The sequence below is a fragment of the Drosophila sulfurigaster genome, chromosome 3 (assembly GCF_023558435.1).
Source record: "Drosophila sulfurigaster albostrigata strain 15112-1811.04 chromosome 3, ASM2355843v2, whole genome shotgun sequence".
NCBI lineage: Eukaryota > Metazoa > Arthropoda > Insecta > Diptera > Drosophilidae > Drosophila > Drosophila sulfurigaster.
Window position 1 is genome coordinate 3,774,205 of NC_084883.1, and position 16,709 is coordinate 3,790,913.

General features: G+C 38.0%; 1 protein-coding gene and 1 long non-coding RNA gene across 4 annotated transcripts in view; one reads left to right on the forward strand and one right to left on the reverse strand.

Annotated features, from left to right (window-relative positions):
• LOC133845931 (sodium-dependent transporter bedraggled) overlaps positions 1-16,709 on the forward strand; it is a 46,271-nt gene that overhangs the window by 10,619 nt on the left and 18,943 nt on the right. For all 3 annotated transcript variants that reach the window (XM_062280592.1, XM_062280593.1, XM_062280591.1), the window contains one exon: positions 105-2,443. In XM_062280592.1, coding sequence (XP_062136576.1) covers positions 105-690 — 586 coding nt within the window. In that variant the 3' untranslated portion in view covers positions 691-2,443. The remainder of the gene's footprint in view (positions 1-104; positions 2,444-16,709) is intronic.
• LOC133844087 (uncharacterized) lies at positions 7,602-9,151 on the reverse strand. The gene is made up of 3 exons (XR_009894566.1): positions 9,100-9,151; positions 8,791-9,041; positions 7,602-8,175 (listed from the first exon to the last, which is right to left on the reverse strand). It is a non-coding gene; the product is annotated as an uncharacterized LOC133844087 (long non-coding RNA).

Below are 16,709 nucleotides of genomic sequence, written 5' to 3' on the forward strand. Positions count from 1 at the left end.
ACTACTTTCATAATCTATATAAAATTATGAAATATACTACTATTATTATCATATATTAGAATATTACAATTGTAATTAATTATATATTCTGCTTGCACTTTTAGAGTTCTTGGCGATTCATCGAGTCGAACACGACCAATTCTCTCGTTGGATGCCGAGTCACCTTCGCCAGTGGCACCGCCCGATTATCTCACCATACTGACTAATCCCTCTGGCTCTGGTTCTGGATCTGGTGTGAATGCAGCTTCATCCGGAGGCAGTAGCAGTCCAGAGTCAATTGAGATTGGCCAACGGCCAGCTGGCTATGCACAGCGTTCACAGTCACTAGGTCGCAAATTGCAGCGACCCACGTCGGCATCTGGATCAGCCAACTCGGGTGCCTCAGCCACATTGGAGCGTGGCAGTTGTGGACCACAGCAGCAACGCCCATACACGGCTGAGGATGTGGTTACCATACTGCGTTCCTCGGTGCGTCATCGACCGCAACCGCGACAAGCCGTTGGCATGGCCACAACTCTACCACGTCCGCCAGCCATGTCCACACACTTGGAAGATGCCTCGTTCCGCTCGATTGAGAATCTGGTCTTGAATGCCGAACCGCCGGATCAGACGCCCGGTGTGGGTAGTGCGGATGGAGGAGGAGAACAAGAGCAGTGTGGTCAAAACAATAATAATACATCTGTGATTTAATGACTAAAATATCGTACACATAACGTAATTCTATTAATGATCACATATCTGCTTGCTTTCTTAGACTTGATTATCGCTAGTTATATACGAATATTACTTTTTAGCTTATACCTATATACCGAATAATATGTAATAATAAACAACTATGTAATTAGTATTTGACAACAACAATAACTCTTGTTTAGTAATCGATTTCTGATTAGACACACGATCTTTAGTAATGCATTTCTGATTTGATTTTTAAACAACCCTCAATAATATTTCATACTTAAAATCCTAATGCTGACATCTCATCGTTTCCCTTAAAGCTGTAGATCGAAAGACATGGGTACAACGGATGGTTAAGCACAATAGGCAGGAGCAGACTACGTGCCAGGGAGTTAAGTACGTCACTTTTGCGCAGTCTGACCAAAAATTTAAGCCGATTAATAAACGTGACCAGTCAACTTTAGAAATGGAAGCGGAAGCAGCCCTACAACAACAATAAAGGAAGCAACGCAGTACAAAACGAGATTGCTCCATTGAGGTTCACATTTTTGCAGGCGTGCTGCGTACTTTTGAATTTACCTATATTTTGTTATTATTTTCGTCTTGAATACGGTGCATATTTTTTGGTGCAGACTGCTAATCTGCGACATTTTCAAATTGGCACGTACGCGCTGCTCTCAAACAATAAGAGTTGCCAGTCAGTGCGGAATAAAAAAAAATATTGCCAATGACAGGATTGAAATGCTGAAACCAAACTACATAATGTTTGATATTGTATATTATAGGAAAAAAATATCAATAAATAAATACCTCATTTATTGTATTGGGTATTATTTTGAATAATTTCTATTCTCCAATATGGAAATGTTTCTTTTCGTTGTGAATGCCAACAATATTTGTGAGTTAGCAGACCAATTTAATTTGTACATTGCCATATGAGCACAACACGTTCAAATCATGTTAGGTATCTGTTAATTTCATGTTTACAGAGCGACGACAGCAGCCTAACATGTTTTGCGCGCGTTTATCAATCGCGACACGCGTTTTGCTGGCGACTTTTCGTTACGTTAACAGAATCTGTTAAGCATAATATAAAATTACACAGCATCTGTTAATTTCTTGTTATTGTGGAATTTGTCTTCGAGGCTTACGGTTGGATTTGACGGTTGCGTGCGTTTTTGAACTACGGAGTTCAAGTACAGAAAATCGGAAAAGTAGTGATTGAAACCAAAAGAGAAAAAAATAAATAAAATCAAAACTCTACTAAACAAACGGGATAATAGAGAATTATTTTTTGTATTGTAAATGCAGTTGTCTGTGCACAATCAACTCGTTCAAAGCATTCCACATTTAATTGAGGGGCGCGCGCGTTTTCCAAACAATTAATCTAAGCATTCTAACTAAGTTTTGTAGCAGTGCAAAAGTTTTCTTGGCTGTTGCCGCAAAACAGCAGCCGCTAACAACAACAACAACGACACCAACGCCGCCGTCGCCATCAAAAAAGTGCTCAAACAAGATTTCCACTTGAAATTCCTGAATTTCGTTTGCGACGCGCAGCGCAACATAAAAAGAAGCCAAGGAAATAAATCGTAATATAAAAGCGCAATACAAATAATACAAAAAAAGTTTGCCGAAATCATCCAATTGAAAGTGTTAATAATAATAGTGTGTTACTGTATAAGTGTTAGTGATAGCATTTTGTTCAGTTTAAAAGGAGTTTTGGATTAGCGGCGCCCTTATTTACATTGCTGAGCCTGACTGAACGGTAAGTGTTGCCATTTTTTCCTTTTTTTTTTTAGCTTTTGGCAGACTTAATTTGTAGGTGTTAGTCAAAGAGGAGAATGAAACAACAACAATAGGAGCGAACTCATATCTCCTCTTCCCAACACGCACAATTTGTTGTAGTTTTTGTATTAGCATTTTTATGTCGCTGCTTGGCAAGTTGACAAACAAACACACGCACTTACACACACACACATACACATACACATTTCTCTCTAGCACACATACAGACACAATACACAAAGGATTTCATGACGTTTTGGGTGGGACGCTAAACTTACCCTATGCTGCCGCGATGTTGACACCGCTGCTGCTGCGCTTTGCTTATTGCCGACTCTCTCTATTCCTCGTGCTCATTCGTTCACTCTGATGCGAGTTTTGTTCAGCGCCGAATGCTGTGCTACTGAAACTCGTAGCTTTTGCGCCGCTTTGTCGTTGTAGACGTTGTGTGTGTGTTTTTATTTATTTTGATGGCGTATTTCGGCATTTCGCTTTGTCAGAGAGCGAGAGCCCGACTATGCTTGTGTGTGTGTATATATGTGCGTGTATAAGCTTGTCTGTGTTTAGTTTCTTCTACATTAAAATGAATTCGCAATAAATATTGCCTATGTCAAATAAAAGGGCGATGAGCCAGCCTTTTTCCCTCCTTCTTCTGCCCTTTCGCAAAGTTGCTATGTGTGCTTCTCTATTGCCGACGTCGACCGCTCTAATCTCGGGGGACACTAATGTTTTACGACAATTTGTATGCCTACCAATACAAAACTTAATGCACACATCAATGGCAAATTAGATGTACATACTCCAAAGCAATGCACTAATAACAATCATTGACTGCCTCGCTCTCTCTTGTGTATATACTTATCTATGTATGTGTGTGTGATGTCGTTGATTTGGCTGTTACTTCCAATACATTGACAATTGACAATTGGAAATAAGTGTGCGACAAGAGGCAGCCCACTTATGTTTGTCTATGTGTGTATGTGTGTTGAATGTCTCATTTGTCGGCGACCAAATGGAAATAGTTTTGTTTTGTTTTGTCAACTGACAAATTTTCATTGTCTTTATCGTGGTACTTATTATGCCTGCTCATTCTGCTTCGTCGCCACACTAATCGCTTACTTAAAAAATAAGTAAGTACATGTGTGTGTGTGCGTACATTCAAAAGACCTAGACGAAAAGATAAAGAAGAAGAACAAGCAGACATTTACAAGTGTAAGTGTAAATAAATAAACAAACGCTTGTCATACGGATGTGCCACAAACCCTGTCTACTTGGGGGCACTTAGTTGCCGCAAAAGAAGAGCTATTGTTCAGACTACTTTACATTAATTGATTACTTAATTTTATTTATTTACATTATTATGTTTTATAAAATATACAAACATATTATTAGTTAATGAGCTTTAACTTATGACTTCGGCTCCATAATTTATTTTATTAATTTTTTTTACTAATGTAAGAGATATGTTGATAAATCTCTTACAATCTCTTTCAAAGTAATTATTTATCTACTATTTTAATAAATTTAATAAGCTACTAAATTCCATTTCAAGAAAAAAAAACAATCCTATTATATAAGGATTAAAAAACATCTATATGTGATTAACGATATTATTATTAAATCATCAGAAATTGTTTATTTCTAAGACAATTTCAATCAAAAGTTTTAAAATATATTTCAATTTTATCAGTTTACGTTTAATGCAGTATATTATTGAATGTACCACGATGAAAGAGTTATTAAACTCATTATGTTGAACCCAATAGATATTTCTTGTTCAATTTGCTATCCTAATTTCTTATAAGCATATCGAAAACAATTATTTGCAACCCAATTCGCAAGGTTCTTTTATGACGGAAAACATGCAAATTAGTTAAGAAGAAAATTTATCACTCTCTTCATTGTTAATATGTTATACCATGTTATATAATTTATTGGCAGCTTAGAGAGCTTTAGAGTCGTTGGGAAAACCTTTTTGGAGTACAAGCACTTCAGAGTGATTTGAAGATTCATCTAGTCATTGATTTACGTCTCTATTTGGAATGTAGTAGAATCGATTTAGTTTCAATTTTATTTGAGCAAATCGGCCATAAGAAAACAAAAGCAGAGAGTGCTATAAACCAATCGATAGAAAACTTTATATACGAGTCTTTGGTTTTTCGTTGTTTTCCTCTTGCAGCCAAGTAACATAAACAATCCAAAATGGCATCGCAATCGGTTCATTTGCTTCTTCAACGCGCGTTTAATGCCGTTGTTAATTGTTCGACGGTTCGAGGCAGCCATCGAGGCTTGTAATTAGTTGTGAATTGGATTTGGATCACATAAAAGTGTTGATTACATACACTGATGATGTCGATGCCGATGTCGATGAAGATGGCGATGGCGATGGTATTAGGCCGTCCATTGATGGACAGACTGGGTGCGAAGTGTTTTTATTTCTGAGTATTAAGGTTAGTTCCCCTATTCACTGTTCGTTGTTGTTTGTAGTGAAAGTCTTGCTTATGCCAGGTGGCAGGTGTCACAACATGGTCAACAGTGAAGAGAGGTGCCAATGGTTAATGCAAAAACGAAGGCGAGGAAAAAGTTCTTATCGACTTAGTGCTCAGTATTTTGTATTTTACTATACGTATAAAACTTAAACAGACAATCGTCTAAGAAAGATACAATAATATTAATATAATATACATATATGGTAGATAGGCAAAATAAATAGATACAAATGAATAGCTTACCAAATTTGTAATAATAACATGATACATGCGATACATTCCTATTCAATAAAATCATTTTCTAAAAATATATGAATTAGTATACCATAAAAATACTAAAATATACAGAATGGTATATTTGGTATATCGATCTAGTACTGCATTCAAAATATACTAGATTTTCAGCCATAACTTAAAGTGTCGTATATATGATATTAAATTATTCACGTCTTTAATTCTTGTTTATGTAATTTCTTATTTCACAATTTTCAAAAACTGTTGCCAAATTGTTGCCTAATGAACTATTGAAAAACATCGATAATTCAAGCAAAACAACTGTAAAACCAGTTGATTAAAGAAAAACCTGAATGTGAGCCAAAAATCGAGTGTGTAAGAAACACGATTGTATTGAAAGATATCTTGAACTTCTTGAATTGACATGATGCAAATCTTAAACGGGCTGAAACCGAATTGTCATATGATAAGTATGGAGAATCCTTAAATGGAATGACTTTGATTATTTGTGAAGAGCGAGCAAAAAGTGCGTCATCGTCAAAGTATTTTACCTGGTCTTGTGCATCTTTTTCTTTGGCCCAGAACTTTGTGGCAGAAGACAAAACTCAATTCAGCGAGCGGGACAATTATATAGTTATCTAAGATTCAATCGTTTTCGTGTCGTTTCACTCTGTTTACCTTTCGCCAAAGTCGCGTCGAGCAGTTTGTCAATTACAAATTGCTGAATTTTGTTTTGTAAAGTTAAAGTTGAGTTAAGTTAACGTTGCTTTTGCAAGTCATGAAGTGGCTCTGAAGAGGGATGGAGAGGAATGGAGAGGGTCTTCCTCTATAGGGTAATACGCGATTCCCATTTCCCAGTCAGCTAGTGCAGCAGCTAAACATCAAAGTCATTTCATGTCTTCATAAATTGTTGCGATACAGCGACAGATGCAGAGGCAGAGACAGAGGCAGAGACTGGGGCATGCCTCTTGGCTGCAGCCACGTACACAGAGCAAAACACTGGCCTTTCTTTCTGGCCTGGCCCTCACTTTTGACTAAGTGAAATGACCTGCCATTTTGTAGGAAGAAAATGCCAAAACGAAACGAAACGAAACGAAGCAACCAGCAAACCAGGCACAAGCAACAACGAGATTGAGCTTGATCCGAGGGGAAGGTTAATGTCTTATCGACATGCCGCAATCTATGTATTTAATTGACTCAACTGCAATTATAGTGTACACTCTACACTACAATATATATATAAATATATATGTATATATACATATGTATTTGCTGGCTGTATAGTGTCTTCTTCCTGTAGATAAAAGTCGCGTCGTAAATACTAAAAACTCACCTATAATGATTTCGCATAAATCGTGACTACTCGCCAAAATGAAAGGCGAGAATTTATACCAACATCGTACCAAGTCTGACTGCTCTTGGTCTTGGTGTCGCTGTTGTTGCTGTTGTTGTTGCTGTTGCTGTTACAACAAGTTACATTGTTGTTGTTGCGCTTCATTCGCATCGTCGTCGTCGGGTGTCGGTGTCAGAGGCTAGTCTCGACTCCCGTCGAATCCATCGCTTTGGTCAGTCGCAGCACCAGCCACAGTCACAGCCACAGCAACAGCAACAGCTAAAGCCAAATCCACAAAAAAAGAAGAAAAAAATACTAAGCGAAGCGAAGCAAAGAGCGAAATATCAAGAAAACCTGTAGCCACAATTCGCAATTGCCAGCTGGAGATGGTCACGTGACAGGCTAATCCTTCTTCACTCCCGCGGGCAACAACTGGACCAAGCGAACCGAAAAAAATCTTGTTTACAATAATTGTTATTTATGATAACATATGTTAGGTTATTTCTACTGTGTGTGGTTTAACTGAATTGTTATTTATAATGCATAGTTTCGCACATAAATAATCGTAGATTACATTTATCGCAATTTATAGGTGCTTGCGAATTCTTGACATTATTAAATTAGGATCGTAAGGAATGAATATTAAATAAAGTATTAACTATTAAATTTGGAAAAGAAAACGAATTCTTGACATTACTAAATTAGGATTATAAGGAATGAATATTAAATAAAATGTTCAATATAAATCTTCGTAAAAAACCAAGTTAAGTAATTTATGAAATTCATATGAGGTTTAAATTAGATTCTTAAAGAATATATATAAAATATTAGATTATACAAAATATTGTATTTAATTTTTAACTCATTTTCATTTAAGTTTTTTGCGATTTTATCTATTTGTATTTGCTAAGCTAGATTTCTATACAAAACCATATTATATATCTCATCTATCTATATTTATATCTCAGCCTAAATGTCTCAATTGCTCTGTAGAATTAATTCTAAGCTATAATTAAAAATAAATAAATAAATAATGTTTATATCTATATATATTCTACTTTTATATTATCACTTCAATTTCTCACCATCCTTTAATGTGGTTTATTTCTTCACTTTAGTCTCCTCTTTAATTTTCGTCACTCACGCTCTGCATCGCGATCACGACGATCGCTCATCCCTAGTTTCTGCAACTAAGGCAACACTGTCTCGATGCCTCGTTGCTTTGTTGCTAGGGACTTTTTAGCTTTTTAGTTGCGTTTTTTTTTCAACTTTTTTTTCGCGCGACAGACATCTTTGTGTCCATTGCCAAATCGTTAGCACTTGGCACGGCCATAGACTCGAGACATGGTCGCCTCATTCTTATCATCATTATTATCATCGTCACCGTCACCGTCACCGACATCGTCATCGTCATCGTCATCATCATTATCATTGCCTGTTGAAAATCTCTTAACAATGGATGGAGTAAAGCTCTCGTCTCCCACGTCTCGAGCCGCTCTGACTGAAGTGTGTAATGAAATAAAAATATGTATTTAAACTTTATTTGATTGTCGTTGATTTGCTGGACTTGAAGTCGACGGCTTCATGCTCTTCCGCATCCGCTGCGCTTCTCCTCTGATCCAGCTCGAGGTTCGTTTTCTCATGCTTTGCTCGGTCTGCCTAATGAAAAAATGTAATAAACCAATTTACTTTATTTCTTATTGTTTGTTGTTGTTGTTGTTCTTCTTCTTCTTCTTGTTGTCTTCCATTTGCATTCTTTCGTTGTTTCCCCCCACAACAAAACTACTCTATAAATTTGGTAGCTAACCAAGCATTGAGACCCATTGAGGCGCTGCCCATCATTAGGCTGACAAAAGTTCCTCAACTCATTTGTACGTTCAAAATCTTCCCATAATTAACGTCGACGTTCAGTTGGACGAATGCTGCGACTGAATGGTGGATGGATGGATAGTTGTTAACTGAATGGGAGCGGGGTACGTAAATTTCTATGCCTCGCTGCACAATAATGACAGATACTCAGAGAGACGGACGGGGATAGAGAAAGAGAGACGCTGTCCAGACTACAAAGTGTCCAGCAGATTGCAATTGCCTAAGGAAGGAAAGGGAGAGGTGCAGAGAGGGAACTAAAGCCAAAGCCAGCGCTATTGTTATTGTTGTCATTTGTTGTGTGTAGGTGACTGTTGCTGTCCGCTTCTCTGCGCTGGGCATTGGCGGAATTATTAAAAGTAAGACAGACGGCCTGACAGACGACAGATCCAACCCAATTCCCCATACCTATGTTGTTGCATGTTGTTCTATATAGCTCCACTTCCAATTCCAATTCCAATTCCAGACACCGACTTCGACTCAGCCTCTTAGTTGATATATTGCAGGCATCCGGTAGACGTGATGCTGCAATAAAACGCCTGACTATTTTCTCAGCTTATTGTTGTTGTCGTTGCCATTGTCATTGTTGTTGTTGTTGTTGTCACATTGTCGCTCTCTGTTCTCCTCTTGTTGTCCCCAGTTGCTACATCAGTTGGTGTCTACATAAAAACTCCAATAAGAATGAAAGCAGTCAAGAAAATGTTGAATTTCAAATACTCTAACTCGATGTCGAAGAATCTAAAATATATTCTAAATAATATTCTCCATATATAACTTAATAAGTTCTGAATAAATGAAATAAGTTTGAATTTTAAATATGCGAAATTAAATAATCTTTATATTTATACGCAATAGTTAACAATAAAAAAATATCAAAAATTCGAAATTCAAATACTTCACTCGATTTGGAAGAATCTAAAATTTATTCTAAATTTAAAGTATTGACAACTATCTTTATTTACAAATTCATATATGCAACAGTTAACAATAAAAAATATGTTGTACAGCAATTTAATTTAAATGAATTGAAGGCAACATTGATGTCCGATATTTGTGTCAACTGTGCTGGGAAATAATATAATATTTTCAAATATTTGTTTCGACAAATCGAATGTATCTCATTTGGTAGAGTGTGTGAGGAAGGGGCGCAGTCAGTTGTATTTGTTGAGGTGGAGAGACCAAATATTTTGGCTGTAAGCAGTTAGCTGCAAAGAAAAAAACCACAACAACGGCAATGACAAGAAAAATCAACAGCCCACGGTCGCAGTCTGAGTGTCTCGACTCTGTGAAAGCGTGGAAAGTCCGGCGGGGTCCAATCCAACGACAACAACAACAACAACAACTACAACATTGAGAACTTGCGCCTCATTTTCAAATATGTCGCATCGTTTTAATTAAATATTTTCAATTTTACGGGCTTGTTTGATTTGCATTTTAATTCGATGGCCAACAAATGTTTCTATTTATTTGTTGATTTTTGATGGTGTTCGGAAGACATCACGGCCAAAGACGTGGAGGTGGAGGTGGCGACGGCGGAGAAAATGTTGTGGAGTTGCTAAAGCTGAAGCTGAACCTGAAGCTGAAGCTCTAGTCGAGGTTGAGGTTGAGGTTTAGGCTGTGGTTGTGGTTGTGGTGGAGAAGGAATTGTGAACCGTGAGATATCGACACCTGGTGGTCTCTCCGCCTTTGGAGCTGCTTTGCATTTTCATTTTCTTTGGTGCTTTGAATGAATATTTCTTTCATTTTGTATGGCAAAGATTTTGTATTTTGTGTCGGTTCATTAGTTAGGATTACGGCACAATTATGTCGCATTTCGGTGCCGCTAATAGTTGTTTATTTATACAATTCGAAATTGAAAGCTCACATAAATTGTGCGTCCAAATGGAATCCCAAATCCCACATTCAATGAAAAGAGAAGCCTTCAGCCAGTGAAAGTTCTTTAGATGCAACTTTAAGCTGCTTAAAGAGTCGAAAGATGTTAGAACTTTATGAATGCAATAACTTAATGAGCTTTAAGCTGATGTAAGAATTGCATCTAAATAGTATTTAATGTCTAGATTCGTGACACTCGAATGTCGTAAATAAAAATTGGAAATTGATTTTATTTACGGTATTTTAATGCCATCATTTTATAGTATTTTATTGCAAAGGTTTTTATAATTAAGCTTAATCTTGATTGAACACTCACTTAAATGGTTATAATCACATAAATAATTATAAAATTGTTGCTCTCGTCTAAATTATTATTTTATATGTGATAGCACACAGTTCTCAACAATTAAGAAGAAGATTATTATTTGGCTAGATAATCTGGTATATTTTTTATCTGATGTCAAATGGTTTATTATGTATTTGTGATTTTGAAATGCTATTTGCATTGATTTGGTTTTACTTATAAACATTTGTGAGACAATCAATAAGATTCTATCTTTAATTGTTATCCAGCATCAGATACGAAGATCTCATAGATTAATGAATTTAATTATTGCATATATATTTCAATTATTCATAAGCAAAGATACATAAGTTTTATGCTTATAACTGTTATTACATTTTCGAGCTATCCATGGCCACATGATTTTTATTAGTCTCAGCCAACTATTTGCAGAATAGTAAGCACATAATGTTTATGTATTTTTGACGTGCAGTTACACTTGGCATTAATCCAAGTGTATCGTGTGGATAACTGAACTGTTTGCCTTGCTCTACCCTTTGGAGCTATAAATACACAATTATATTTACTTGATGGGCATGTCTAATCATAGCTGCAAGCTTATCACGGCAACTTTTCCCAGGCAATTGTCGATCGAACTTTTATATAAATGCTCCCCGTGCTCCTGCTGTTGCTCCCCTCCAACAAATCAACAAATCATAAAAAAAGCAAACACCGGAAACGTAGGCAATAGTTCTTTAGGGTCTCATTTCAATGCACTTTATCGAAACCCCCAATGAAATCAATAATAATAATTTATGTGCATACATGTGTGTGTGTGTGTGTGTGTGTGACAGAGATAGAAAGATAGAGAGAGTGTAAGTAGAGCAAACAACGAAAGCTTACAGCTAGCTTATCTCTGACACGGTCTTTTAAGGTCTCTCTGTCTCTCTTTCTCCGATAAGGCCGTAAAACAAAAAGAAAGAAGCAAAAAAACTATCAACTTGGACAAATCGACCTTATAACAATTTCGGAGGAGCAGCGACAACAAAAATAGTTAAACGCTAAGCAGCCAAAGCTAAAGCTAAAGGGCGCAATGCCCTCAACACCAAAACACCGCATCTCTCAGTCTCAGTCACAGTCATAGTCACACGGTGGTTGTTTATTTATTTTTGGGCCTACGTTCCATTCTACGTTCCATTCGATTGCCCTGGTTGTCCCTTGCTGGCCAGCGCCCCGTTCGCATTCCCCGTTCCCTTTCCCGTTCCCGGTGCAATAAAAGCCAAAGGCAAATAGGTCGAGGCGAGTCTAGTCGAGGTACATTCTACTCAGATATTTATATATGTATACGAGGTATACGAGGTTACCCCTGCTTGTTGGTGTATTGTGAATGGAATGACCCTGCCTGATATTTCCGGTTCACTTTGCAATAGTTATTAAAAACGTCGGATGCGCTTCGCCAAACTGAAAGTCTCCGCAAATGCATCGTTAAATGTGTCTCATTAGTTCCTCGGCAGGGCAATTGTCACTCAATCAGTCGAGGAGTCGGGGCAAGAGGAGGGGGAGGAGGAGGTTGTTGTTGTATTCGGTAGTCGGGTAGGGGCGTGCCATAATGCAGGGTTGCTGCAAGCGTTTCGGTTTTTGAGTTCTTAACTCGAAATTGCAAGTGAAGTGTCGTTTAAATTAAATTACAGCCGCTTCGCTACGCCCTAACGAAATTCAGCACAATTATTGCGGCCGCACGCACTGCATCCAGTCTCGTTCTGGTCTGAGTCGCAGTTCCAATCCCAGCCACCACCATCGCCATCGTCATCGCCACCATCATCGTCAGGCGTAACATATATGTGTGATGATCAGATGCAACAACCCCAACTGATTCACAGGGCAAACACAATCTGTTTGCTGCCTGTCAGAAGACAAATATTGCCACAGGAAAGGGACAAGGAATTCACGGCGGAGTAGTGATAAAGGTGGCCAACGCTGAGGGGTGGAGAGCTGAGGAAACTCATAAAAGTCCACAACGATTTGTTGTTGTTGTTTTTGTTGTTGCTGCTGCGTTGCGGCGTTGCGGGAGAAAACCGTTATGTGGCTCGATAACTGGGATAGTCTTTTGGTTTTCATTCATACCCTGCGTTTGAGCTAAGCGAAAAGGGTGAAACGTGCTACGAGTTCTCTAAAGGGTGTAGTTCTGATCGAATAACACATTTTCTTGAGGTATATAGAAAAATTTGTTTAATCTTTCGATCTTCTAGATCTTAGTTACTTTATTTATTAAAGTGTTTAATGTTGAAGGCTAAGGGAAAAGGGTAAATCGTGCTATGGGTTCTCTCAAAGAGAATGAGGAATCTGGTTAGTTTCTGATCGAATGATATATCTACCTATTTTATTTATTAAAATGGTTAATGCTGAAGGCCAATCAGTATTGTGTTCAAATGTGCATATAACGAAAATCTGTATAGATACAATAATATATACATCTGAAATTTAGTACACGATCTGGTAATAAACTTTAAGCATATATTTGTTTCTATTTTCTAAAACTCACTTGTTTTGTACCCATCATTTTATACTATAGAAGCTATTCTAAAAAAAAAGACGAATCAATTTGGTTACTTTATGTATACATATTCGGGGTATATCAAAGTTCTGATAAAAAGATCTCATCGATCGGTATCTTATAGTTAATCAACTTTGCAGATTTGTTCCTATTGTTTTGTCTTTTTTGGGCCAAGCTATTGCAGCGGCAACACCTCGGTCTCAGCTTCAGCTTCAGCTCCACCTCCAACTCGTGTCTCCTTCGCCCCACCTTCAATGTCATCCCCTGCTCCAGCTATAAGCAATCAAACTTCCCGCTCGCCGCTTCCCGCAGCACCCCGCTTAGTCGAAACAGTCTTTTACCTTTTGTGCCTTGGGCATTTTTAATGCTTTTAATTTTTGCTGCGCCGTCGAACATAGACTGAGATACCAAGGAGGGGGTTGAGCGAAGATGCCCACGTTAGGGGTTGAAAAGTGACGTGTGTATATTCCTATATATGTATGTATGTGTGTTTGTGTGTGTGTGTGTGTGTGACTCTGCTTCCAATTGCGAGGGTGTGCATTGAGCCTTTGAATACATCAAGGAGAACCAAAAATGTGCAAAAAATGGGCGTTGTTCGACGCGATATATCTAATGGCATTGTTTCCGAGTTTGAGTTGCTGCTGTTTAATGCATGTTGGCAAATGTCGAAATGATGTACATGAGTTGTAGACACCCCCTCTCCCTTTTTTTCTCTCCCCCCTCGCTGTGTTGTGGCATATGTCAGCCCAGACGAAATATGCAGCTGTTAATGGCTCAAAATTAAAACATTAAGGATGACGCGACAGTCCCCATAAACAAGCACGAGTACAAGCACTGAGGCACTGTGATTGGGAATCTCCTGCATCTCTCTCTCTCTCTCTCTCTCTCTCTCTCTCTCATTCGGCACTTGGCGGAAAAGCGCTGAGTAATATGAAAAGTGCTTGGGCCACATTACACCTTGCACTTAGCTGAAAATGTTGCGTGAAAATGTTTCAGCCAGAATGCATATTCGTAATTACACGGGTTCAAAACTTCGCTCCCTTTCTCCCTCTCTCTTTGAAGTGAGTCCCAAAGTTCAGCAGCAATTATAGTTATGAATAGTAGAGGTCATTAGCTTATTGGTGAAAGTTTTAGTTAGCTGGCCGATCAGATAAAATGCACGAAAACAACTGACAATTATCAGAGTGCTAGACCACTTCAAATTACCTTTTGATTGATGTATTGAGATTAAATCCAAAATGTATTTAACCCTTTTTTGTCTGCTCCTCTTTTGTGAACTCATATCCCTATCCGAAAGGGAAGTAACTATAAAATGTTCTGCAGGATACTTTAAGCAGGTTGCTCCTTTAATGTTTCGCAACCCTCTTAGAATTTTCTATTTGCCTAGCCCGGCACTGAATTTCATAATTCTTTTCTTCTTTACAATTCCCTTGACTAACATTTTCCAAGAAGCAGCAAAAACTTCCTCCCACCGCACACAGCACAACACACACTTCTGTGCAATTACCCCGGTGGACACAATAACAACATTAACATTAACAGCAACATCAACAACAAAGGCATGCTACTTACAAGCCGCATGCCACCGCAGATTGGAGACACCCGAAAGCAGAGAGAATGCCGCTGACAACATGATGTGCCTGATGGGGCAGCGCCCTTGTGCCACACATCTTATCTTATCGCGCAGGTGCATGCAGCACGCCTCGACGATGATGAAAAAAACCAAAAACAGAAATAAAGTTGACGGTTGACAGTTGAGCAGAGTTAAATAAAGCCGCCTCACAAATACAGAATACAGTCTGCGACTGCGACTGCGCGACATGGTTGGCAAGTTGATTGGGAGCCACGTTAAGAATTTATGACAACGAGGCCAGCAGCTGAGCAACGTGGCCATAACTCGGACTCGCTCTGCCTTTTTCTGTGTGTTCACAACACTAACAAGTTGCTTTCGGGGCGGCATAGGTGAAGCAGGCGGTATGCAAATCACTTTTGAATTGAAAATGAAAATGAAATGAACGTTCGCTCGCATTTCTAATTTCCATCGAGGGTCCCACAAGAACAACAACAACTCGAAACATCAAAGCGCGCCCTGTCTAATGAGCAAAATGCATTTTGACCCCTGGTCGCTTTTAAATTAGTTCAACATATGTTCGAGTCCAGACCAGAAAGCAAATCCGAATCCGAACCGAACCCGACCCCGACCCCAGTGGGAAATGGCTTTCAGCAACTTGAAAATAAGTCTACTCTATATATCAGCATACCATATTTCAACATCAAGGCAGCTAATTAAATGGCTTATAATTTCATGATTTACACTTGCAAGCAGCATCATTTTTTCTTATTCTTCTTCTTCTCTTGGTTTTTGAAGACCCCTCATAAAAAATGCTAGACCCAAACAGATTGCGTATACAACGCGTGGGCCACGAGCAAGTGATGATTTTTGAAATATGCCTAACGATGGCAGCGTGATGCGATTGATGGACGCCGTTTACAAACTAAACAAATGCAGCGAAAAGCGTAAAAGAATATTTGTTGAGTATTAATTGCAACCTAGAATTGAACTATTTTGGTAAATTTTATGATGCAATTGAGGCCAATTTATGGCTCAACTACTTTAATTACTTTATCTTATCTTTCACTCTAAAAACAAGCTTTAATTTACTTCGTAGTCGAAAATCCATTGTGTAATTAAAAAAGAAAGAACCAAAGTTTGCCTTTTATACCCGACAGGAAATGTAAGTAACAGAAACGAGATTTCAAAGGGAAAGAGTAAATTAAATAACATCTTTAGGATTCCTCAAAAAATTGGCTTTGATCATATAAAAATCTTAAAATCTTGTTCAAGAAAATTTTTAATTTAATTAATTTCCATTTAATTTATATTCTATGAGTTTAGTACATCTACATACGAACTGTAACTTTTGGTATATTTTTGAATATATTGACAACCCAATTTGGTATATTTTACATAAGTAGTATATCTACATACAAAGGGCACGTTTTGTTATATTTTACTATATATTGGTATAATTATTTGGTATATTTTTACTGTTTTGCTTACATTTAACATAGTTGGCGAGTATTTTACAGTTGATCATACTACTCCGCTGCTGCTTTCTTAATTGTGTTTGTTTGCTAGTTTGCTGGAATTGTTTCTGTCACTCGTGCTGCACAACTTCGCTGGCGTCATCTTCGTGATTAACGTGGCATGATTAATTTGTCACGTGCCCATCGCTGAACTATGAGCTTTTTGATTGTGCAAAGGCGGCAACAACCAGGATGGAGTCGACTGAGTGAGCAACAGCAGGAAAGGGTGGAGAGCACACATTTGATTTTTATGCTATCCGCTGCACAAAATATAATTCAATCAACGCCAAGTGCCACGCCCCCGCCTCCCTGCAACACCTAGAGAGTAGCGCAGGCGAAAAAAAAGTTCCCTTAGTTTTTGTTTCTTTTTCTTATTGTTTTTGTTTTTAGTTATTTTTGACTTTGCATGCCGCACGTCAACGTTCAGCGCATCGTTGCTCAAGTGCGAGTTGTGAGTAGTATATATCGTATATATATGTATATATATATATGCATGTATATGGAAAATATGGCATATGAGCTGTGCCTCGG